The sequence below is a fragment of the Protopterus annectens genome, chromosome 3.part0, assembly GCF_019279795.1.
Source record: "Protopterus annectens isolate FY-2018-M chromosome 3.part0, PAN1.0, whole genome shotgun sequence".
In the NCBI taxonomy this organism is placed as follows: Eukaryota; Metazoa; Chordata; order Ceratodontiformes; family Protopteridae; genus Protopterus; species Protopterus annectens.
The window spans coordinates 360,824,898-360,851,113 of NC_056731.1; the positions used below are offsets into that span (position 1 = coordinate 360,824,898).

General features: G+C 38.2%; 1 protein-coding gene and 1 pseudogene across 1 annotated transcript in view; one reads left to right on the forward strand and one right to left on the reverse strand.

Annotated features, from left to right (window-relative positions):
* The window catches only part of LOC122796373, a 2,034-nt pseudogene extending 684 nt beyond the window's left edge, over nt 1-1,350 (forward strand).
* A 6,212-nt stretch (nt 1,351-7,562) lies between these two features.
* Nucleotides 7,563-26,216, reverse strand: part of GLI3 (GLI family zinc finger 3) — a 1,844,924-nt gene continuing 1,826,270 nt past the window's right edge. The window contains exons 14-15 of the mRNA XM_044064809.1: nt 22,203-22,530; nt 7,563-9,911 (exon numbers count right to left, since the gene is read on the reverse strand). Coding sequence (XP_043920744.1) covers nt 7,615-9,911; nt 22,203-22,530 — 2,625 coding nt within the window. The 3' untranslated portion in view covers nt 7,563-7,614. The remainder of the gene's footprint in view (nt 9,912-22,202; nt 22,531-26,216) is intronic.

Below are 26,216 nucleotides of genomic sequence, written 5' to 3' on the forward strand. Positions count from 1 at the left end.
AATGGTTACCGCAACTAGCTTTAAAGGGCTTCCAGGCCACTATGGGAGCTACATGTGCACACCCAGAGCTCTTGAAAAGTAGAACTACTTTCACAGTGCCTGCAGAAAGGTTTGTAAGTGATGACTTTCCTAAACTTCAAGTTATCCTTCAGCCTGAGCCAACCGAGACAGTGCTTGGCAAAGTTGTCTGCTTTACATGTTCAGCTCAGCAGCCAGCAGCAGCATGTCTACTATGGCATTCACTTGGAAGAAAGATAATGAGATCCTGCACGATGTAGACAATGAAAATTCCACACATGTGAGCAAGGGGTAGAGAGGTGATGTAGTACATAACCGTATTCTAACAAGGCATGCCTGACGTTACTAACATTCATTAAAACCCCTCGTGATCTCACCATTCACACTGGTGATAAAGCCAGGTTGGAGTGTGCTGCTGAAGGGCATCCAGCACCACAGATTGCCTGTCAGAGAGATGGAGGAACTGATTTTTCTGCTGCACGGGAGTGGCGCATGGATTTCATGCCCGATGATCACTTTCTCTTTATTACAAATGTAAAAACTGATGATATGTGTGTCTACAGCTGTACAGCCAGAATTCAGGAGGCACTGTTTCTGCCAATGCAACTCTGACTGTGTTGGAGACCCCATCTTTGGTTCATCTCCTGGAAGACCATACAACTGTTGTTGGAGAGATTGTGGCACTCCAGTGTAAGGCTACTGGAAGTCCTCCTCCTCGTGTAACTTGGCTGAAAGATGATGGCCCCCTCCAGATTACAGAGCAGCATCACTACACTCATGGTAACCAGCTGTTGATCATTCAAAATGCAGTGTTAGAAGATTCTGGAAAGTATACCTGTGAGATGTCAAACACACTTGGAACTGAACAGGCTTACAACCAACTTAACATCTTGCCATCCCAAACTTGTATTCAGCAGCAGTTCCCATGAAAAGATGGGTCCATGACTATGGGGATCATAGTGATTGCAGTTGTGTGCAGTATTTTGCTTACTTCCTTAGTATGGCTGTGCATCATCTATCAGACCAGAAAGGAGAGTGAAGAATACAGTGTCACTAACCAAGATGAGACTGTGGTTCCTCCTGATGTGCCAAGTGATCTTTCTTCTCAAGATACCAGGGCTTAATTCAAATAACAGTATTAAACTAGTACTTAAAATTAAGCATGATTCTTTTATAACATCTTAATAGTGCCTTATGATATATATGTTTTTAAATTTTAATTATATGTATGTACTTTTATGATATTTTTAGGATGTTTTGTGAGGTACTTCAGGCTGCTTATATAATTGCTTATATATAGATTCTATATGCTACGTATTCTCTTATGTCATTTTGAGTGTTTAAAATGCGCTTACAACCTGTCATGTGACTGAATTTATATCATATGACTGTTACAAATCTGATAGGCTGATACTTGTATTTAAATGAACAAGTTGCACTACTTTTACATGCATTAAGAAAGAGTTGTACTCAATGCTTTATTTTATTGTGCCTTATTAAAGTTTTGGACGTTGGACTTCTGTTTTTTTGTTTTCTCAAGACACCCTCTCAGATATACAGGAGGAAACATGCATCAGGGCTAAAGGAAATAGCACACTACTACCAAAGGGTTATATAGAAAGCAATGGTGAATTCAGTGTTATCCCAGTAGTCTTTACAGATTGTCATGATAATGCAGTTTTTACTCAGCAGACAAGAGTACTGTCCCCAAACTTTCAAGACTGTGGACAAGTCAAATGAAATGTCACTGGATAACAAGCCTGTGAAATAAGGCAGCAGTAATTTTACTAGCTCTACCACTAACGGTAATGGGACTCCTATGGTTCCAAAGGGGAATACAAAATATGCATCTTTTCCTAGTAACCATGGCAGGACATCATCATCACATACATGCATTTCAACAGCAGGACTCCGTCATACAAAAGATACATCTCAGACTTTGGAGACACCCCCTGCTAATCTGCAGCTTTCCTGATTTGATGACTTGAATCATCAGCCTAGTGTACTGTGTGGAAATCCTCAAACTTTGTTAGACAGCCAGAATGAGGTCAAACAAATTCTTCTTTCAAATAGGCACTTACCCAAATCACTAGACTCCAACAGTGAATGTACATCATTGAGAAGAGTGAGTAACTGAGCAGAAAATAATGTGTGCAAAGTAACATTAAGTTTATGTATATATCTTGCACTAAACAATGCTACTTTTGAGACTACCTCAGTTTTTTTTAAAAACAACTCTCAACAGAAGAAATCAGTCATTGAGGATACAACTTGTGTGGGAAAAGTCCTGTTCAAGCGTTATAAATCTGGATATAGCTTTAAGCTTCTATGGAGAAGTACTAGTAGTTCAACACTTGACCTACATTTAAGGCCCGCAAATGTAAGAGTTACAGTACAGAGATGTTTTATTTGATACAGTTGCACATAAGAGGTTTATATATTAATGTGCATGGTCAGATAAAGTCCCCAAAGAGCTTTGTTTTGACATAAAGACAACAATAACAGAGGAAGCCAAGAGAAAACTTTTAAAGGAAGTTAAAAAGAAGAAGCAACCCTGGATATCTGAAGAAATATCTGAAGAAGTTAAAAAAGATAGCAGAAGAAAGAAAAAAAAAAACAAAACAACTGGTGAGAGAAAAAAAGATAAAATGTTTGAATCGGTTATTTCAATGAGAAATCATAAGGAACAAAGAACAAACTTTCAGCACAATCTGCCAGCAGATCAAATCCAAACATATATGTGGGAAATTATAACCACTCCAGATCAAAAACTGCTGTACCACATCCAAGAAACCAGTGACACCTTTTCCAAAAAATCTGTTTAATTCCACAGCGAATTGATTATAGAAAGCGCAATGAAAAAACTTCACCAGTTGATCTTTCTTAGCGCCTCAGCTGTATCAGCCTTTACAGAGTAAAAATTTTTGAAAAAGGTGTCGCTGGTTTCTTGGATGTGGTACAGCAATATATGTGGTAAAGCCAAACTAGCTTTCCAGTGCATCAAAAGGATAAGGCAGAAATTTCAGCCAAGAATGGGAATGGTTAAGGATGCTGATGGAACAAGCAAAATCTTGTAAAAGATATTCTAGTGGCATTTGCAGTCATACGTAGATCGAGATTTGCCAGAATCTCAAGCAGGATTCTGGAAAGGAAGAAGTGATATCATTACCAATGTTTGCCGGATACTAGAAAAGCCTAAGGAATATCAGAAACCTATTTATTTTTGCTTTATCGACTACAACAAGGCCTTTGACTGTGTCAATCATGAAAAATTATGGACAACTTTATTGCAAACGGAAATACTGAAACACATCGTACAGTTAATAAAAAATCTTTATGCTGGCCAAAATACTATGGTTCAAACAGAATAAGGAAGCACAACTTGGTTTTCAGTTAGAAAAGGTGTACGACAGGGCTGCATCTTGTCAGCATATCTGTTCAATCTGTATGCTGAAGCCGTATTCCATAAAGCTATTATAGAGAAGAATATTACTGGAATATGTGTAGGTGGAAGACTGATGAACAGTCTGAGGTATGCCGGTGACACAACACTGCTGACTGAAACAAAAGAAGATATGGAACATCTGCTGAGGAAACTCAGAGAAGAAACTTGAAGGATGGACTAGAACTGAACATGAGGAAGACCAAGATTATGTCAATTGATAACATCTATAAGTTTGAGCTCGATGGAGAAGCAATTGAGATGGTTTCTAGAATGAACTTTTTGGGTGCCCTTGTGACTACTGATATGACTAGCACTCAAGAAATACAAGATGGCTATAAAGTCTCTAGATAAAATGTTCAAAAGTAAGGACATCAGACTGCAGACGAAGATAAGACTAGTTCAGACTCTCATTTTCTCGATTGTCAACTACGGTTGTGAAAGTTAGATGAGCCGGAAACAGGACTGAAGGAAGATTGACTCATTTGAAATGTGGTGCTGGAGAAGAATCCTGCATGCGCCATGGACAGTGAGAAGGACCAATAAGTCATTCATAGAGGAAGTTAAACTGGAAATGCCACTCAAAACACAAATTATGAAACTGCGTTTTGTCATACTTTGGTCACACAGTTCGAAGGGAAAGATCACTAAAAAAGGGTATTACGATTGAAAAGATAAACTGCCAATGAGATGGATTGATACGATTACAACAATGACTGGTTGGACATTGGAGGATCTCATCAAACTAGCACAAAACCGAATATTTTTTAATTCTTCAGTCTATCAAGTCACCATGACTCGAACTCGAGTTGATGGGACATAACATATATAAATATATAAATGTATCTTTACAGAGAGCATTTTAATCTTTATTTACTGCACGTACAACAGAGTGAACTTCTGAGAGTTTTGTTTTTTGAAATATCCTTTTACATGACCAGTTTGCTTCCCTTCCTCAACTTTAAATGGGGGAAAATCTTTCTGGTGCCTTAATGTGCAGATAGAACTTAAAAGTGACTTACACTGTATTATTTAAAGAAAGAAAGATTTTAGAGAGAGATCTGGAGTGGACTGAATGTTATATTTCTTGAATACTTACAGACAGACTAAAACAAATCTCCCAGAGGCCTGAAAGGGGTGGATATCAGCAAACAGAAAATCCTTATAATCAGAAATAATTCCAAGAACTTAACCAATTCACAACTGGATTGCCTATACCCACAGTGCATTCAGAACAAACACATAGTCAACATAAATATGACACTTGGGGCTCCATGGCAAATTGTGCAGACAATGTATTTGCTAACTAACAGGTGTTTTAGGCAGCAGGTATCATTTCAAGGCAATAAGTGAATGAGAATGGATGAGGATTTGGAGTTAGAAAAGCTGGTGAAATCCTTTCTTTCACAGCCAACTAGGAATGGTCCACAAAGAATAGCTGTGTAAAATCTTACCATCACCATAGATGTCCTTCTCTTCCATGTTGCAATATTTCAAGCTCTTGGGTTTTCCACTCTTGCTACCCAAACATCCAGCCAGTATACAAAAGCTTCTAGTCACTGCAGGGTATGTGGGACGTCTGACATTGGTTAACGGAACGTAGGCCATAAAAGTGACACTTTTACATACCAGACTTCAGAACTTATCTGCCGCCAGTCGAATGTCAGCTGTTTCTGCTGTGTCAGCCGTTGGATCGAAATTCCTAAGATAAGTACCCCATTGGGGACGTTTTGTTCTTTGGGTCACTGATGTCTGTGTACGTTCATGTCATCCAGGAAGGGAAAGTGTAGGTGCAGTCGTCAGATCCCCCATAAAGATGCCCATGAGCTTTGCCTTTTTTGTTTAGGGCCTATGCATGACCATAAGTCCTGCTCCATCTGCCAGGCCTTTGTTTCAAAAACCCTATGCAGCCATATGGATGCGGTGAACATTTACCTTGAGAATCAGCACCTTAAGCACTTAGCTTTAGGTAGGGAGGGGCCATCTAATCAGCCCGTCGAGCCACCTGAGAAAAAGGCCAAAGTTGCTAGGCCTAAATCCATAGCTGCACCTCCTCCACCTGAAGTCCCTTCTGTGGCTGACGTCAGCCTGGAGGAATGCTCGATCGCCAGCAATACGGGCACAGTGGGTATATGCCAGCATAGTTAGCTGGAGTTTTGTAAATAGTTTTGTGTCATTTGACTGTTACACTGACTTGTACAGATGCTTGTGTTAAAAACGTATCAACAGTGTTATTATAACTTATTAAATGTTTATGTTTAAACAAAGAGTTCTGGAAGGGAAGAGTAGAAGTTTTTGAAATTGTTCTATAATTTTCAAATACTGCAACAGAAGTTAGCAAAGTTCTGAATGTGTATTATACCAGAGTCAAGTGATCAAATGTGATGTCATTCTATAATAAGCAGTGAGAGGACCCTTACAACAACTTGTTTTGTTTTCTTTAGAACCTGATATAAAGACCTATGACAGTTATTGCAGTCAGTTCAGTTGAGTTAGTTCAGTTGTTCAGTTCAGTCTGTTAGAAGCTCATCACCTTGCCTTGTAGAAGTAAGCACCTCAGCATCTAATCTTGCCTTGCTGTATTAATTAGGTTAGCTAGGGAACAGTTACCCTCTAGACAGCCAGGAAATAAAGTAAGATTAGTTGGGTATTGTCTTTCTCCATCTGTTTGAATCTGTCCAACGGTGTTATTTTTATTTCTCCTGTGGCTGAAACTCTGGTGTTTACTGTATTTAGATAATTAGTATTCTCATGTTTTCTATTTTACAATTTATTATTAAATATTTTTATACCTTTCATTGTGGTTGGTCTTTCAGAGAATATTTTTAACATCTTGAGAATACTTGTGCTTACTTTAGTGATGCCTTGGCCTCTCCAAAAAGCCCACCTGCTTTGGTTACACTCTACCATTTATGCTAGTATTGACTGTACTCAGCATAACTGGATACCCTTGTAACAGCCTGAGAGTGGTTGACTGGTTACAGTGAAGTTAACTTATAGTCTGGGCAGAAGAGGTACAGTTAATAAATCTGTACCAGCCTTTCCCGGGTGTGTGTGTGTGTGTGTGTGTGTGTGTGTGTGTGTGTGTGTGTGTGTGTGTGTGTGTATGTGCGTGCGCATGAAAATTAAATACTCGGGTGTGGGTATGTCAGCTACTTGGAACTGGGACTCAGTGCTCCAACGTGAGTCTTGTTTGGGATCTGGAGAGACAGACAGCTCAGTCCCAGGTCTGGAGCGTGTTCCCTGTGTGCTCTTGGAGGAAACTGTTCTTGATGCAGAGAGCTGCATCTTAAAATACTGTGGAAATCCATTCCTGCTTTTAGTGACTGTCTCTCACCAATATCAGTGGTGGAGACTGAGGCTCCTTGATTCCTAGCCTGGGGTAAAGAGAGGCAGTCACATAGTGTTACAGAATTTACTGCAGTACCCACCTCTCACCCCTCCCGTTTAGTTGTTCACAACTCATTCTGAGACCACAGAATTCTGTTTGAGGATATACCAGTGGAAATAGCCACCCCCACATATAGAATATCAAGGTTTTCCTGATAGTGTTGTGCTTTTTTTTTTTTTTTGAAAAGTTTGCAGAAGAGACTCCAAGACTCCCCCCTTTTTTTCTGGAAATTGTGTTTAGTTGTTACTCATTTATATATATATATATATATATATATATATATATATATATATATATATATATAAATGTGTGCGTGTGTGTATAAAACACACACACACACACACATACACACATACACACACACACACACACACACACACACACACACAAAATACATGAACAGTTACACAGACATATGCATGTGCAAGGGTGTGTTGAAGTATGTGCTCAGCAGCTCTCTTCCTATGTTTGATTTATACATTTAGAACTCAGTTCAGGTTTTGTCCTGAAATGAAAACATGCAGGTAAAATTAAGTTACACTGGCTACAGTAAGAAGAGAGCTAAAATAACAATACTGATACAATTCATATAAATGCTAAATGGAAGACAGTTTCTCCCTACAACATTTTAGGGTTTTCGGTCTTTATCCCATAACAGGAATATACTTCACAGACATCCCCCCCAGGTGGGATGGGATTAATAAAACACAGAAATTAAAAAAAAAATCCTTTCTGTTATAACTGTTATTTCAGTTATTCACATCTACTGCATAATAGCAAGAAACTTGCTTTCTTCTGCAAGTGAGGTTAACAAAGAATTCATGTCCCCAATAGCCATATTTGTGGTTCTTACAGGCATACTCTGGAATGTAAGAGACACTCGTGGCGTTGTGAGGCGAGAAGAATTTCGAGAAATATTCTGAAAAATACTTGGGCTCAGGGCTTCTGATATTAGGCTAGCATGGTCCCCCTCATTCATGATAGCATCAAAATCAATGTGAACACCTTCTAGTGTACTGCTGTCTACTGTACTTGTCACCTGGTTAACCCCTGGAGAAAGAAGCACAGATGAATCTGCAGCACCAGTCTCCTTTAGTAAGCAGTTGGTTTCTGGACTAGAGTAAGAGGATGCTTTTGTGACTCCAAGTTCAAAGCCAGTGTTCTGGTCATGTGACTGGCCAGAGTAGTTTTGCATATCAGAGCAAGACGTCTGCTGTAGGTGGCCTTGCATTTCTGATTTTACTGTGGTTACTCTGCAAGTTTGGTTCACATTGTGTATATGTTCTTGCTGCTGACAGTGAATGCTTCTTAACATGTTATACTGTTTGTCATTTTGTTTATCATATGACTGATAACTTTTTGTAATACTCATTCCCACTTGCTGAGTTCCAGCATTATGTTGCACAGCTGGATGAGCTGGATGAGTCTGCATTTCTTGGTAGAAACTACTTTGTGATACAGGACTAGTCTGTGTTAAATTAATTTGTTCAGTACCATTCATCACTTGGAATTGCAAAGCACTGTTTATCTGCTGACTTGAAGACAGGCGAGACTGCATACAGGTCTGATGATTCACATTTTGACAATGCATCCTATCAGGCACATCTGAAGATTGCCAACTTTCTTGATCAGTGTGTACAAGATTATACTGACATCTACTAGTCTGTGTCATATTTTTCTTTAACGACTGACCTTGACTAGCTATACCATAAGTACTACAAGCCAAAGCAGTGTTTGTTTGCTTGCCGGTGTTCTGGTTACACTGATGTCCTTTAAGCAACTGTACACTGGAACAGATATTTGGATTGGTAATAATTCTGCCAGGGCGCACATGGTATACATTACTATCTGCATAATGCTGAAAGTCACTGTGCTGGCTTTGGTTTGCTCTTAATGAAGCCTGCTGTTGAACAATCAAGTTATTAAAAAATCCAGATGATCGACTTTGCTGAACAGAACTGTGTTGTCCATGTTTTGGCTTTTGAGGTAATATTTCAGTGCTCCCCGAACTCACTTCATTCCACTGAATGGGCAGTTCCTCCCTGCTTGCCTCAGTGCCACCACTTACTGAACAAGTATGCTGTTGAACTAACGAAGTTTGATCATAACTGCTGTTATTTCCTATTGTACGATGCTGCTGTTCTGTATTAGTGACATTTTCCATGCCATTACTACTACTCTGTTTCTGTGACTTAAGATACTGAACTACATCATCTGGAAGAAAATCTTCATCACTGAGATGGAGACCAGCTTCCATTTCTATAGCTTCCATGGCTGAATTTTCACTAATGCTAGGTGGCCAAGGTGAATAGCTGTTCTGCTGAATGTTTCCATCTGAGTAAGTATAATTTTGGAGAGCAAGGCCACGCCTTTCACCAGATGGTGCAGCCAGCAGAGGGTTGATTGTATTAAGACTACTGAATCTTTGCATTCTTGGGGAAGAAAGTGGATCAGAGACTGTCCGCACAGGATCACTCGCTCTTCTTGTTCCATTCCCTAACACATCAAAAGGCAAAAGAGGCCTTCTACTGTATCCATTTGTTCCATCACTACATCTTCGAGAAGTATATATTGGAGGCAGTGGAGATACTCTAGATTCCCTACAGTCACCCAGAAGTGCCATTCTTGTCTTTAAACTCATCCTGTCCATGTTAGGTAATGGAGTAGGTGGCGGCCCACCAATTGCTGCAGCATACTTTGCATTAAGCCTGTACTGCTGTGCAGGGGTAAAGTTAAGAAAACTAGGAAGACCACTACACTGGCTCGCATCACTAGATCGCCTAGATGCATCTGTGGATATAGGATCATATGAATCTGCCACACTTACATTCTGTGGTCTGCCTTCAGCCTGTGAAGCTTCACTTGATCTTCTACTAGAAAAGTTGGGGGAAATTCCAGAGGATCGACGACTGCTTAGATATGCTGAACTGATAGTACTGGTGGTGCTGTCTCTTCTGTCATTTAGCATATTTAGCACTGTTACATCTTTTTCTGAAAGTTCATTTCTAGAGGGAAGAACAGTCATATATCCTCCAGTATTACAGTTCATTGGCTGCAAACCTGTGAAGAAACATGAAATGTTCAAATTAAAATTCATCATTGCAAATTAACTAAAAGCACATATTACAATAATCTCTTAATGCTGAGATTTAGGACAAAATGTTAGTCTTTCACTTCCCTGTCTAGATTACTACAAATCAGGGGAAACATGTTGAGTTCTTATACTAACATAACAGCAGAAAACAAGATTACCTGATTTGCAACAGGTTCAACAATATTTTCGATTACAACTTAGATGAAGCACCACAATAGGACACCAACAGCAGACTGGTCTTGATAAGGCTCTCAGATGAGTAAATATGCCATTTAGGAAGGAAAAACATTTACTTGTTTATTTCAGTGTTATGTGCCCACAACAGATAACTGTATATACCCTTGCATACATTCTGAAATCCCAATTCACACTTTTAAATTTGACAAGCAGTTTCCAGGAAGTATAAAACCAACAGCAAATAACTATGCCACTGGGGATACCTCAACTACACAAACTTTTAAATGAATAAAATATAGTGCACGAGGTGGCTAAAAGCAAAGTTAATTTAATGAGCGCTTTCACATCAATTTGCAATGCTTCATCAGACCAAAGAAGCATATTACATCACTTCCTATATATAAGACTCAATTAATTATGTATTTATTTATTTAATTAAAATTTAAAGTTAACATGCTAATATGAAGCATAAAACACAATAATAAAATATAAAACTTTTAATTAAAATAAAACATATATACCTAAATATTCACATGTATTTTATCTGAGAGTCCGGGATTTCAAATAGGGCTTAATAGAGGCACGTGGAATTGACCAGGCACAACCGTTCAGTAAGCAGAGGGAGAAAGACGGCTACCATCGTGAGAGCAGAACTCCAACCACAACATAAAATGGATGTGGGAGTAACGGACGACAAACATTCATTGATTTTTAACTTATCAAGTAAAATTATGACATCATCAAAAAAGCTTGCTACAGCACGGATTATCTTTCATACCATCTTCAACAATGGATTTTGCGAGCACTATGCTTGATATCAAAACCTTTGCACGTAATGTGATGCTTAAGGTACTGTTTAACAATTCAGAAACTGAGCAAATTTTTAAAAAGCCTAGCGTTTTCACTCCTGAGCTTAATGCATCTTTAGAGACTTTTTACAATATATGTGAAATAGAACTTAGAGAGTTTGTTGATTCACAAGATAAATTTTATCAGAATAGATTTTGTAATTTGAGTCGAGAAGAAAGTAGAGCACTACATGAACTTATAAATGATCCATCCGTTACAATACGTCCAGGTGATAAGGATGGAGGAATAGTTGTTTATGATACTGATAAATATGAGGAAGATACGCTTCTCATGTTGAATGATGAAGGAGTTTATAAGAAAGTTTCATTATCCCATATTGATTTACTCTGTAGCTATATTTATAAGTCATTAAATGACTATTATTTGAGTAATCTTATTACTAAGCAATCACTAGACTATTTTATAGTTATGCACCTGGTAATTCCTGTTATGCAAGGACAACCTAAGCTACATAAAAGTAGAATCCAACCACCACTAAGGCCGATAGTAGCTGGACAAGGATGGGTAACTCAGACATTATCAATTTACATTGAAAAAAATTTAAAACCCGTAATAGTGAAATCATCTAATATATAGTATATGATAAAAAACAGTTTATTCATGATCTTCACAAAGCAGTTACGGGCCATAATGAAATTCTAACTCAGTTATTTGGTAGCCCTCGATGTGAATTCTTTATTCACTGTGATAATGCACTCTTACGGTATAGATGCTGTTAAAAGTTACCTATTACAGAGCTGTACATATGAATGTGAGAAGGCTGATTTCATATGTATGTTATTAGAATTAATATTAGAAAATAACATTTTTTGTATAAGATTCTTATTATTTACAGTTACTTGGCATAGCTATGGGAACCCTGTGTGCCAATAGCTACACCAATACTTTGCTAGCTTATTGGGAAGAACAATTTATTTTGAACAATAATGAATTCTCTAAATATATTTTTTTATATAAAAGAGTTGTGGACTATCTGATATTGATTTGGACAGGGTCATGGGCACAATTGCAACAATTCTTAACTTACATTAACAATACTACTAAATTTCTTAGTTTTATTGATGCTGTCTCATGTAATCAAGTGGAGTTTTTAGCTATTACTATAAAAAAGATTAAAAAATTTTTTTTACCACTGCGTTTTATAAAAAAATGTCGTAGAAAAAGCATTTTATATAGAAACAGTATGCATCCTTCCCATATATATAGAAATATAATTAAAGGGCAAGGTATGCAAATTTCAAGTATAGACAATGATGATAGAAAGTTTTATGCAGACATGGAAGTTTTTAAAGAGGAATTGCATGAGCGTAAATACAATAAAAAATAAATTGACAGAAGTATACAAGAGGTACAGGTGCTAAGAAATAATAGGGCCAAACCTTATATGTCTGAAGCTGTTTTAGATCAAGAAAATGTTCTAAGCAGAAAGTATGATAAAGGCACAGTAACCCTTAGACTGGAATATTCTAGTAATGTTGAATATGTATGTCAAATAATAAATAAAAATTGGTTTATATTACAAGCGGATGAATAAATAAATAAAGTGATTAAAGATAGACCTTAGTTTAGTTATAATAACAGAAAAAAATTAAAGAGATTGCTGTCATACTAGCAATAAATGTATTGGCAACACAAGTGGATTAATAAAATATGGTAATTGCAGTATTTGTAGTGTGTTGGCCCCAGATAATAATTTCATACATCCCAAAATGAATAGAATATATAAATGTAATGGGTCAGCTAACTGTACAACTAAGAATTTAATTTATTTAGCTGTATATAATACCTGCAATTCATTTTATGCAGGTATGACCAATAGGTCACTAAAGGAACATGTAAGGGAACACACAGCAACAATTCAAAATATTGATATTGATAGAAGTGCCCTAGCTAAGCACTCAACCCTATTCTCTAATATACATGAGTTTAGTTTCAAGGTTATAGAATGCATACATCCAAGCCCTAGATTAAGGGACTTAAAAAATCTAACAGAACAATGTGAGTTAAAATGGATTTTAGAAGTGCAAGCAGATAGACCACCGGGGCTCAATGATAGAGCCTCTATTAAGCCCTATTTGAAAGCCAGGTCTCTCAGATAAAATATATGTGAATATTTAGATATATATGTTTTACTTTAAAGTTTTATATTTTCTTATTGTGTTTTATGCTTCTTATTTGCATGTTAACTTTAAATTTTAATTAAATAATTGAATACATAATTAATTGGTTCTTATATATAGGAAGTGATGTTATATGTTTCTTTGGTCTGATGAAGCATCGCAAATTGATGTGAAAGCGCTAACCATTCATTAAATTAATTTTGCTTTTACCCACCTCATGTACTATATTTTATTCATTTAAACATTTCCAGGAAGTACAGATACTCAATCCAAAACATAAATCTAAACACTTGAAAATTGCACAGAGTGTACTTCAGGAAGTAAGAGACAATTTTTTTGGAAGGGGGTATATGCAACTACAACATAATTACTCACACTCTGAGACTGTACTGACCTCAACCAAAAGTAAACTGATCCTAGTGATTCTAATGGATAACATTTTGCTCAGGTTCATAGTGGCAGTACATCCATCTCACTCACTGGGACTGAGTTCATTAATATAGATGACAGATGTAAAACCCATGAGAACAAACTGAAATTACTTCACAAAGTGGCCATGTTGATCTCAATTCTGAGAATTCTTAGCAAAACAATGTGTTTTACTGGTCAGGCAGCATGTCAAACAAATCTGATATGATAGGTACTGTAAGTCTTTGCTTGGTTGGGCTTTTAAGATAGTTGGCTTGTTGAAAATGCTATTTTGTCTGCAAAATATTTTAAGTTTTAAACTGTGCAACATTGTGAATAACCTTTTCAAATGGAAAATAGTTGGTCACTTCCATCCCCCCTAAAATTGTCTGTTAGGGTTACAAACTCAGTCATAATGACATTTTTTTCTTGAAACTAAACTCATGTATATTAGAGAATAGGGTTGAGTGTTTAGCTAGGGCACTTCTATCAATATCATTATTTTGAATTGCTGCTGTGTGTTCATGTTTTTGCATGCTCTTCTTCTTCTTTCGGCTAATCCCAGTTAGGGGTCGCCACAATGGATCACCTGTCCGCTCATGATTGGCAGTGGAGTTTTACAGTGTCGAGTTGCCAGCCTGGCACCCAACCTTCCACAGAGGGTACACATGCACGCACTCATGCCTAGGGCCAACTTAGAGTGTCCAATCCACCAACAGCATGTCTTTGGGATGTGGGAGGAAACCGGAGCACCCGAAGAAAACTCACGCGACCACGGGGAGGACATATAGACTCTACACAGAAAGGACCTCAGCCAAGAATCGAACAGGAGAACCTCTTGCTGTGAGGTGACAACGCTAACCGCTGTACCACTGCGGCCGCCCCACGATTTTGCATGCTAAACATTCAAAATTGTACATCTAAACAGCATGAGGGGCATGCTTGCACACAAAATTTCTCACAAGTGAAATCACAGGAACAGACGTTATTGCAATATAAACATATGGCCTTAAAGTAGAACAGATTCCTTAACTCTAACAACTATTGCACTATACCACACAATTACATGTCTACATAAGGAACTTGTTAGCATAGACGTACAGTGCGAATCCACACCTCATTATTCCTTACCTTCTTTTAAACAAATGATGTAATGTTTCTGCTTACATTAAATGTTTCATTTTCAAAAACTGAAGTGTACAACCAATTTTATATGAAAGTATGTCAATACGTGTCATCTGCAGAGAAAAGATGTAGCAACACCTGACTATGTGTGCTGATATTGTTTTATCTTTACAGATATGCATGAACATACTGTAATTATGATGATACAGTACCAACAATCAAGGAGCAAGCTACACTAATATATTTCTGCAGATTTTTATGGTGTATTATAATTGTGTTTTTTAAACAGAAATGCTTTAAACTAAGACTTAAAATGGACACCTTCTCCAACAAAGGAGCCAAGTTCATGACAGCCACAACACAGCCCATCACTGCTCAGTACATAAGAGAACGCTAACTCCTTCTGAGGCTAGTTCAAACTAGCGAAATTTACATTTACATTTAATTTCCTGCTGAGGCTAGTTTCATACTAGCAGCATTCACATTTGCTTGCAGATTTAATGCACAGCTCTACATATCTGAATTATTTTCTCAAGTGACCAGTTCCAGTAGGGATAAAGGCCTGACTATAGCAGAGATCACCCGTGTGTGACTAGCAGCTCAGGAATTGTGTACTGCTGGCAGTGGGTGGCAGTGGAGGAAGGAGATGCCGGTTCTAGGAAAGGAGAATAACAGGACAGATCCATGGCCATCCTGCACAGGTCCCATGCAAGTAGGGATTTGGATGCAAAAATGTGACCTAGTAGTGGGAGTTAGGTTCGCCATACCGCCAATGGGGGACAGCCTTTACACTGGATGACAGGAAGCAAGTACCCACAAAAAGAAAGGCACTGTAATCTTCCATGGTTACAAAGATCCCCTTATCCTCTCCCGAGAGGATGGAGTTAGACTACAACATACCCTTACTGGATACTACACCTACTGGATACTGTTGTGGGCTCAAAGCATTCATGCCACTGCTTTAATGATAACCTGCTCCAAACAACTCTCTCTCATCATGATACTGTGTGAAATTCCTGGGGAAAAGGGATCAAATAACCTTGTCTGATTGGGGGGGGGGGCGTGATGGTTAGCAAGCTGGGGCAGGTTATAAAAACTGCACAGAAAAAAATTACTTTCTTACTTGGTATGGTTCTTCCAAGGACATCAGGTCTACAGATACATATCTTTGGTCTACCTCTCCTCCCTAAATGAACAGATGGCACTTAGCATTAAAGATGATCCTCCACTCTATTCACTTCCAAAGTTAATAAGGTGCAGCAACTCTGCTACTACAGTTTAAGGGAGACCTCAAGATCAAGTATCTTGCTGTTCTGACCCCACAGCTGCATAAAGCATCAACCTTGCAACACCAACCAGCAACAGTCTCTAAAGGGGATTAAAGCATAATTAAGCTTTACACGAAGAAAAGATAATCTCCAACAAATCATTTGAGGTGATATTGTTAACACAACAGTGTACACACTGTACACACCATAAATACATTTAGCATTCATCCACAATGGGTTACTGACCAGTATACTTCCCTTATCCAGAGTCCTAGCACCAAGTACCTTTCCTTCCATGACTAATAAAATATACTCCATTGCAGCAGAGTTACCTGTCCTGTAGTCTTTTATGTGAAACTTGTCTGACACTACCAAACATGACCATAGTAAAGAGTGACAGTATAAGGGTGTGTTCTTCAAAGCAAAGCAGCTGTGCACCCAAAGTAAACCAATATCTCTTGTAACTATTGCATGCACTTAATCCAGAACCAAGACGGTCTCCTCCAAAAAAAGGAACCCAATCTGGTGGTCCCCTTCCATAAACAAACTATACAACAGAAGAAAGAAACTGTTGCAGAAAAGAGGAAAATCCCAGGATGCAAAAAAGTCCCAAAGCAGCCTCAGTAAGAAGCTGAAATCCCTCATAAAATCCTCCAAAGCTAGTTACAAAAAAAAATTGTCAAAGATTCCAGGGACAACCACAAGCCATTCTATAGTTATGTCAAGAATCTAAATGGCAATGCTCAGATCTGCTCTGAGCTACAACAGAATGGCATTAAAATATACTGATCCCAAGGATATTGCCAATATCCTGGCAAATCGATTCAGTGCCAACTTCACCCCCCTCTCACCCCCTAAAGGGCCCATCTCAATATCAAAAGATTGTCAAATTCTGGTACTCACGGCCACACAGGTAAAAACGCACTCTCAAAAGCTAAGAATACAGCATCCATGGGACCAGAGGACATCCCGGGCTGTGTACTACATGAACTTCAAAATGAACTGGCACCTCATGTTTAATCATAGCCTCACATCAGGCTTCATGCCCAATGAGTGGTGCACAGCTACAGTTATCCCACTCCACAAGGGGGGATCCACCTTGGATCCTGGGAACTATCATCCCATCAGTCTTATGAGCCTGACCTGCAAAGCCATGGAATGCACTATCATGGAACTTATAAACAAAGGCATTGGCAACCTTCAAACACTGGACGCCACCCAGTTTAGTTTCGTAAAGGACTGATCTTGTCTCCTCAACCTGATTGACTTCTTCGAATCAGTCTCCAGAGCCGTGGACAAGGGTAAGGTAGTCCACACAGCCTATCTGGACCTTGGAATCAGAGATAAACTTACTAAGCTGGGCATTAATCCCTACATCACTCAATGGGTTGCCAACTGGCTTACTGACAGAACCCACACTGTAAAAGTAGCAGACTCAAAATCCAGCTCCAGACAAGTGACAAGCAGAATTCCTCAGGGTTCAGTCCTGGGACCGCTCTTGTTTGGCATCTACTTCTCTGAAGTGCAGGCCAGCATTAAGGGACTCTGGTTAGCAAAGTTCGCAGATGACTGCAAACTGGGAGTCATTATCAAATCCCCAAATGATGTGGATATTCTACAAAAGGGCCTTACAGAAACAGATGCTTGGTGCCAGAGCCATGGGCTCAAGCTCAATGCCAAGAAATGTATAGTTATCCCCTTTGGGAAAAACTATGTACCCATGAATTACCACATAAGTGGCAGTACGCTAAACACCAAAAGTGTGATTAAGGGACTTACAGACACAGGTAGACAATGGTCTCACCGTTGATAACCACATAGCCACAACAGTCAGGAAAACCTTCTATGTGGCACACCTCATCACTAAGGGCTTTTCATCCAGAAAAAAGGAGGACATTGTCCCACTGTACTCATCCCTCATTAGACTCATTATAGAGTACAATGCCCCGTTTGGCATGTACCTCACAAGACATCTGCAACAACTGGAAAGGCCACAGAAATACCTCACTAAAAGAATCACAGGCCTAAAGCAGATGCCCTATGCTGACCATGTAAAAAATCTCCAGCTATACTCTGTCGCATATCGCCTACTCAGAGGCGATCTGTGCTTAACATACAAGGCCATGTCAAACCCAGTGCTGTTGGACATGCTACACTTAAAGAAATCCCAATCCCTCAGAGCTACATGCTCCAGGGATCTAAACCTGGTCATCACAATGAACAAAACATGTTGGAGGGATAGGTTCCTGACCCAGAGACTCCCCATACTCTAGAACAGACTGCCCATACATGTCAAGCTGAGTGCCTCTCTGGCCCTCTTCAAAAGAAACCTTGACGATTGGATGGGAGATGGGAAATTCACCCCGGGGATCACGTCAGTCACCCTGCTAGACAGGGGACCAGGGAAGTAAATATTCTGGGAAGAAATAGCCAGGGAATTATTATGGCTAGGCTTGTATAGGACCTAGGGCCCATAGCCTAGTACCAACCTATGAAGAATAGAAGCTATGAATGAGCATTACTTCTATGACATTTCAGAAGCTCTCAATACTTCCCATGCACCACACAGCACATGCTTTGTGGTAAAGAAAATGTACAAATAAAATATTAATTGCTGTTCATACCTACAGAAATCATTCACTAGACATCAATTTTGTCATGCAACAGCAAGAATATATTTTCCCTTCTTGTTCCATGCCGTAGAAGAAATGCTGCGAATGTCTTCTGATGACAGTAAAATTTGTTTTTCAAGAAACAACATACTGTGATGTTCATTTTTTACTATATTTTGCACATTACAAGTACTATTAAACTGTGTTATATGATGAATAGCCTTTCATAACAAACTTTTGCAAATGTAGAGTTTTTTCTCCATGCCTCCTTTCTGCACTGTTTGAAATCCTCAGTTATCAAGATATTAACTAAAATAAATACATGATAGATTCATAAAAATCACATGAGAAGACGAAAACAAAAATATCAATGTCTTGCTATAAATCTACCACCAGAAGAATTTCAAAATTGTCAGAAACTTTACAAAAGATACAAGACTACCATTACAGTTCACAGACTTTCAGGAGGCATGATCTCCCTTTGACAAAACCAAACTGTGTGAGGTCAAGCGATTGGAAACCTCCAAATGCTTGACCCCACACAGTTTGGTCTTGTCAAAGGGAGATCATTCCTGTTAAACGTGGTCGACTTCTTCAAAACAGTCACCAAAGCCACGAACGAGGGGAAGACGGTGCACACCACCTATCTTGACCAGCCAAAGCCTTTGACACTAATCCCCATTTAGGCATAATAGATAAACTCTCCCAGCTAGGCATCAACCAGTATGTTATAAGATGGGTAGCTAATTGGCTCACTGATAAAACCCACTCAGTCAAAATAGGGGAAGCCACCTCTAGTAGTATACCCGTAATGAGCAGTGTACCCCAAGGATCGGTTTTGGGGCCTCTGCTGTTTGGGATATACTTTTCTGAGGTGCAAGCCAAAGCCAGTGGTTTGTGGCTGACAAAGTTTGCTGATGACTGCAAGCTGGGTGCTGTCTTAAATTCCCCTAGTGATGTGAACATCCTCCAAGAGGGCCTTACCCAAACAAATGACTGGTGCCAGAAGCATGGCCTCAAACTGAATGCCAAGAAATGTATCATTATCCCCTTTGAAGAAAATGGCATCCCTGCTAATTATCACATTAATAACAATGTACTAACCATGCAATTAGTCGTGAGGGACTTGGGCACCCAGGCTGATAGCAACGTAACATTTGACCACCATGTTGACTCCATTTTACGGAAGGCTTTCTACATGGCCCACCTCATAAGTAAGGGTATTTCATCCAGGAACAAGGAGGTCATAACAGCCCTGTACTCCTCCCCTATCAGACCCATTATCGAGTACAATGCCCACTTCAGTATGCACCTTGCCAACACATGCAGCAGCTGGAGAGACCACAGAGGTTCCTGTCCAGGAAATCCAGGGTCTCAAACACCTATCTTATACAGATACAGTAAAAGCCCTGTCCTTCTACTCAGTCTTGTACAGACTGCTCAGAGGTGACCTGTGTCTGACATACAAGGCCATTTCAAACCCAGCCTTGATGCAGTTGATGCATATCCATAAATCAAACTCCACTCAAGCAACCCACACGCAAGGCCTCAACCTGGTCTGTGACATTAATAGAACTTGTTGGCAGGATAGATTTGTGTCCCAAAGACTCCCCCATCTGTGGAATAGACTCCCTCTCCATGTCAAGCAGAGCACCTCTCTAGACCTCTTTAACAGGAACCTGGATGACTTGATGGGATACAGAAAATACACCCCTGGGATCCCACCTGTGTCCCTACTGGACAGAGCAAACAGCTTCTGACTTTGTGGAAATAATGATGAAATTCTTGGCTAGGCTTGTAAGGGCCTCCAGGCCAATAGTCTAGTATCATCCTATGAACCCTTTTGAAAATGCTGCTATATCTGCCAATGTTGCAGGGAGTAGAACCGTGCATTTAAACACCGCACAATTCAGCATTTTAAAACCAATCTGTTACATAACATGAAGGCTCATTACCTAGCTCCTCTTTTTTTTCATTTTATCTATTTATCCTCTGTTAACATGTAAATGGGTTGGTCTATGGACTCTTTTATTGAGAAAGGCAAGAGTACACATACAGACATTACATATAAATATATTTATAAAACGCACACACACACATACACACAGTAGAGATGAGAGAGAAATGCATGCATATACGCAAACAGAAAAAGAAACATTCACAAATAAACACACACACACATATACAGATATATAAATATATATATATATATATATATATATATATATATATATATATATATATATATATATATATATATAGAGAGAGAGAGAGAGAGAAGCAGTTTAATGCAATAAGAAGAGTATAAACCAGAGCACCTCCAGAAAAGTATATTATTTGTATATTAACTTTCCAACCAAAAACACTTGGCAGTAAATTGTTTAGGGTTGTTTATAACAGTAATTTTAATTAGCTTATTATTCATTATTCCGCATACATCTATGACTGCGCAGGTGGAAAATCACAAATTTACCCTTAATTTGGTACCTATGTCCCTTGTGGATAGCGTCAGCCTGTGAAGGCTTGATGTCTACAAGTCAGTACTGTAAGTGTAAAATTCCTTGAGGTATTGACGCATCAGCGATATATTGGTAAATGTGAGATAAGTTTGGCTAGGCTTAAAATGTCTCCTAGATCAATAGCCTAGTAACCAACTACAAGCCTTTAAGACACTGACAGAACAAGCAATCGCCATGCAGACAGTATCCAGAGTTCAGAATTAAACTCCATACTCAGGATCTGTAGGACAAAGCTCTTCACATGGAGCTACCCATCAAATAAGACCTCTATTAAGCAGCCTACTTTTCTGGTATCATCTCAAGTCACCATACTGTTAACCTTCTTTTCTGTCACAGTCTCCCTGAGCTCATGCACTGCTCCGCTGGTGAAGCTCTTACTCTGAAGGGAACATGAGAGGACAATCTTTCAGGTACGGGAACAATATAAGGGGAAAGCAACCCTTTACTTCATTTTCTCTCTCCTCACATGCACACAGTCAGGTCATTATGCACTTCTGACCAGCACAGTAATTCTAATATATATTCAGTTTCACATGCAAAAAGACAGATCTATAATATGAAAAATATAGATAGATGTTTTTATTTAATACTGCTGTAAATCTATATATCTCTAATGTGACTGTAATTCCGAAATGAATAAATAATGCAGTTTACTTTTTTACTTGTACATTATCTTGTCAATCAAACAATGTAGCAGCAAATTCTTTATGGCTTTTATTACAGTTATTTTCTTTGGTTTATTTTCCATAATTCCATCCATATCTATGACTGACTGGGTGGGAGCAATAAAAGAGGACATAATAATTCACAGGTTCACAAAACTGGACAAAGCTGAAAATAAACAGCAGCCTTTATGTTAGTAGTTGAAAATTTAATAATCTCAAGTAGCTCCACTTCTACTGTAAATAGAAGTCAAGAGATAAAAAAAAAAAAACAAGAGCAAGAAAAAATGAAATGACAGTGTTAGTGATGCGATGAAGTGTATCTTTCATACAAAAGGTAAAAGAGACAAAGACAAATGATGCAATACTGCCTTACCAAATTACCTGGATAAAATGAATAAGGTTTCCAGTAATATGTGTAACTTTCTTATGCCTGCAGCATTAAAAAGGAAAAAAAATTAAAGCAGAACCCTTGAATGTCACTGCTTTAACTTACCAGTTCCTATGACTGGAGGCAAGGTTGGGGCTTTGGAAGGTGGGATAGGGTTTAATCTTGGAAGTACGCCATTGACTTGCTTCAACCTTTCAAGTTTGACTTGCTCCATCCATTTGGTCCCTGTCACATTCTTCCTGGTGTGCAGGCTGAGTGCTGTGCTGGCTGTCGAAATGGTAGAATCCATGATTGGTGCTTCTTCTAAGGCACTGAGGTCTCCTACACTGCCTCCTCGGCTTACATGAAGGTCGAGCCCACTGTTGGAATTGTCGCTGATGGGGGACTGTTCACTGCTGCATGCAGACTGACTACCAGGGCTTGGCTGAGATGTCTGCAGTAAAACAAGCAAAAAAATGCATCATTTTTGTTTTACTAGGAATTACTGTATGTGAAGTGGCCTTACATACAGTAGTACAGTTTCAAAGATGCTCTATATAACAATATGTTATTTATAACAAGCTTATAAATGAGCCTTTTTATGGACCAACTTCTAATGTCATGTTGTGACTGATGGAGTGTTGCTGGCTTTGTGGTTGGGATGAGATGTACTAGGCATTTATGCACTTCAGCATTTATAACAAAGCTACTGTGGTATTAGTCATTATTTGTACTGAGCTTGTTAACACACTGAACAACACAGTAATTACTAACAAGCCAAAGAGAGGAAAACTACAAAGATCCCACCAGAAATACTGACTGCTTTGGCCGTTTTCTGCACCCGGTACCTGCACAGTTACACGTTATACTTAATGTAATAAGCAATGAAAGGTACACACAGTAAAAATGCTGGTTAATTCATATGTATATACATGCAAGAAAAAGACAGGAGGAGAAGTATATGTGTAAATATACTGGAATACATAAACAAATTCATACATACACAAATGCACACACATATTACACAATGCCACTAATAAGTTAATAAATATGAAAAAAAATCTTACTTGAATGTTTACCTTTGCAAAAATGTGCATTACAATGAACACCAGAAATTGTATTTAACAGATAATCTTTAAGTCATTGTATGAAATCAGAAATGTCTCCAAATGTTCAACGCATGCTTAACTTATTGCATTTCATCCTCTACATCATAAGTAGTTGACCCGAGTATGAAGAGTTCTTATTTCTTAGATACAGGATTCACCATGTATGAAAACGACAGACCACACTAGACTTGGTACACATCACTAACATCTAGATGACAGACATGCATGCAATAAAAAAGTAGACAAAGCACAAGATGCAGTACATCAGACAAACCTAGAAAACACATAAAACATCAGCCAAGATGGAAAAGAAACAGCTCCACTGCAAGAAAGGATAAAACCTTGACTGCAATTCAGACTGCTAAGACTGACCAGTAAAACAAGCAATGCAAAAGTGAATGGGGGAGTGAGACGCTGATACCAGCTTGCCCATCATTGGGAGGAAACAGGCAGCAAAACTTGCTGCTGCACTGACATCCAGTGGAATCTGTCACAAGGGTTAAGTCCTGCCAGCAGCAACAGCATCTTGATGGTGGTATGCATGTGTATACTGTAACAAGAGTCAGGCATGTTTTGGCAGAGTACATGTTTGGAAGGTCAGTACTGCAGAGTTACCATGTCAGCTGCTGCGGGAAGGTAATGAAGGGGAAGGGGGTGGGAGGTTGGCATAACGGTTAAGATGTTTACCTTATACACACAAGGAGCAGGGATTGATTCTCACATGAGGTAACTGGCTTGGCTTAAAATGGCTCACAAGGGCAGTTAGCCTAGTACTAATCTATGAACCTATGAAGGTTAGGGGCAACAGAAAAGCTTGCCAGCTGGTTGGATGACTGCCTCCTAAAACTATCTCTCATCCAAACAGAACAAATGAGTTGGTTGAGTCTTGGGAGGACTGATGGCTGACAGGAAGTGGGGCAAACAACATTTAAAAAAATGGACACTATCTATTTTACATATGGCAATATCTATACATAGAGAAAAAATGCAAAAATAAATACAACACAGACATTAATTATGTTTTATACAATGGGTACATATGCATGCAACCATTTTTTACCAAGTCTCTTAAAGACTTGTGAATTTTATTTTAAAATTATTAACTTTTCAATAAAAAAAAATTCAGTGTATAGGAAAATAAAAGGAAGTATTTGTGGATTATAAGCAAAGTTAGTGCAGAATTCTGTAACTATTTATACTGGACATTTTTTTTCAGTCTGCAAAGTTTGTTTAACTAAACAGTAGTTTTATATATATATATATATATATATATATATATATATATATATATATATATATACATATATATCACCACTGATACGAACAGTACTACTAGGCTGCGATAAATGAATAGCATTACAACAAACATAATAAAAGAGAGCAATATTATTTGCAATTATAACTCTGCATTAATTCAAATAGGAAAAACTGCTGCATAAGATCAAATCAATCATGTAAAAATGTAGAGAAGTGCTGTAAAGATACAACTGTTTCCTCTTCACATCATTCACACCAATTACATACCACCTCTCCCTATTATTAAACCTTTTCTAAAATTTGCAGATACTACTATTATTATTATTGCCGTGCATGGAGTGCAATGATTACGCTTCAATATTCCGAAAAAGACAAATCAGTTTAAGATCTAGAGTAACATGAGACCTAACCTTATTAACTAATTTTCAGCAACTGCTGTTTAAGTTGTTAAGGTCAGGCAAAGTAGGTAGTAAAATCTGCCAGTACTGACCAGCAAATGGCAGCACTACAATAAAATATTTGTTTCTGCATGCCATCCATTCTGATAACATTTCTCTGACTTCCTGTTATAAACTTAGAAAGTTACTAGAATAACAAGATGTGCGTTCACTTGCATTTTCTGAAGGATATGAAGTCTGAGACTTAAATGTAGGTTTTTATTTTATTAATTTAATACACAGTAATTTAGTTTGAACACCGTGGACTTTAACTAAACATGAGGAAAAAATCTGGAGAGTTGAAAGAAATGGAAGGTGAGTATAAATGTAAAGGACTGTGTTAAACTGGCTTTCTGACAGGGCATGCTAAGTGCTTTACAGCTTTGAAAGCATTTTTCTTTTCTGTAAGTAGAAGTACATGGAACATAAAACGCTCCATGCACTATAAGGAATTATGATCAGATCTTCACTCCTAACCTACTATCATGTGTTCTTGACATGGATGCCAAGACTTCTGGCATCCATGTCCTGAACACAAAATAAGTCAGGATCCCCGACCTACTCATAACACCCTATATTATTATCCGGTATGTCTCATTGCTTCACCTCCTTTGGGTACACCTACAAACTTGTTCAAAGTGGCATGTTTTTACAGGTATTGAAATGAAAAGTGATATTCAACCACAACAGCAATCACAATTCAGATGCATTATGGAACTGTGCTGTGACTTGAAGTAAGATGTTTTAGACGTAAAATACAATTACAAACAATATTTTAGGAAAGTTATAGAGTCCCTCACCTTATTACCCACTGTCCTTAGGAAGTTAGAAGTACACAAAAAATTAGAAAGAAAAAGACTGGGTCAGTAAGTAGTAAGCAAAAAAGTGATAAAATGGATGTATTAAATCTTATGAACCCAATTCTATAATTTAATTTTTAAAATACAGCTCCTACAAATACCGAATGACATGATTAAAAAAGCAATTACATGATCAGTAAGATGGAGATAATAAAGTCATGATTAGTAAAAATAGTACATTGCACAAAACTGGTGTATGCTATACAGAATAACTTGAGCATGCTATTCAAAATAATTTACGTCAACAATCACAGAATTGGGTACTCACTTCTATCTTCCAAAAATCAAATCCTAACAGCCATGTAAAACACACATTTAATATCTAGCAACAGCTTATGCTTAAAGTATTACAGTTGATTACATTAATTAGCATCTGCTACTTATGCAAAGTTAAACATGTAAGAAATCCAGTCTTTGAAATATGCAACTTATTTTATCAGTAGTAAATCTTATCAGAAATCTTAACATATATATTTC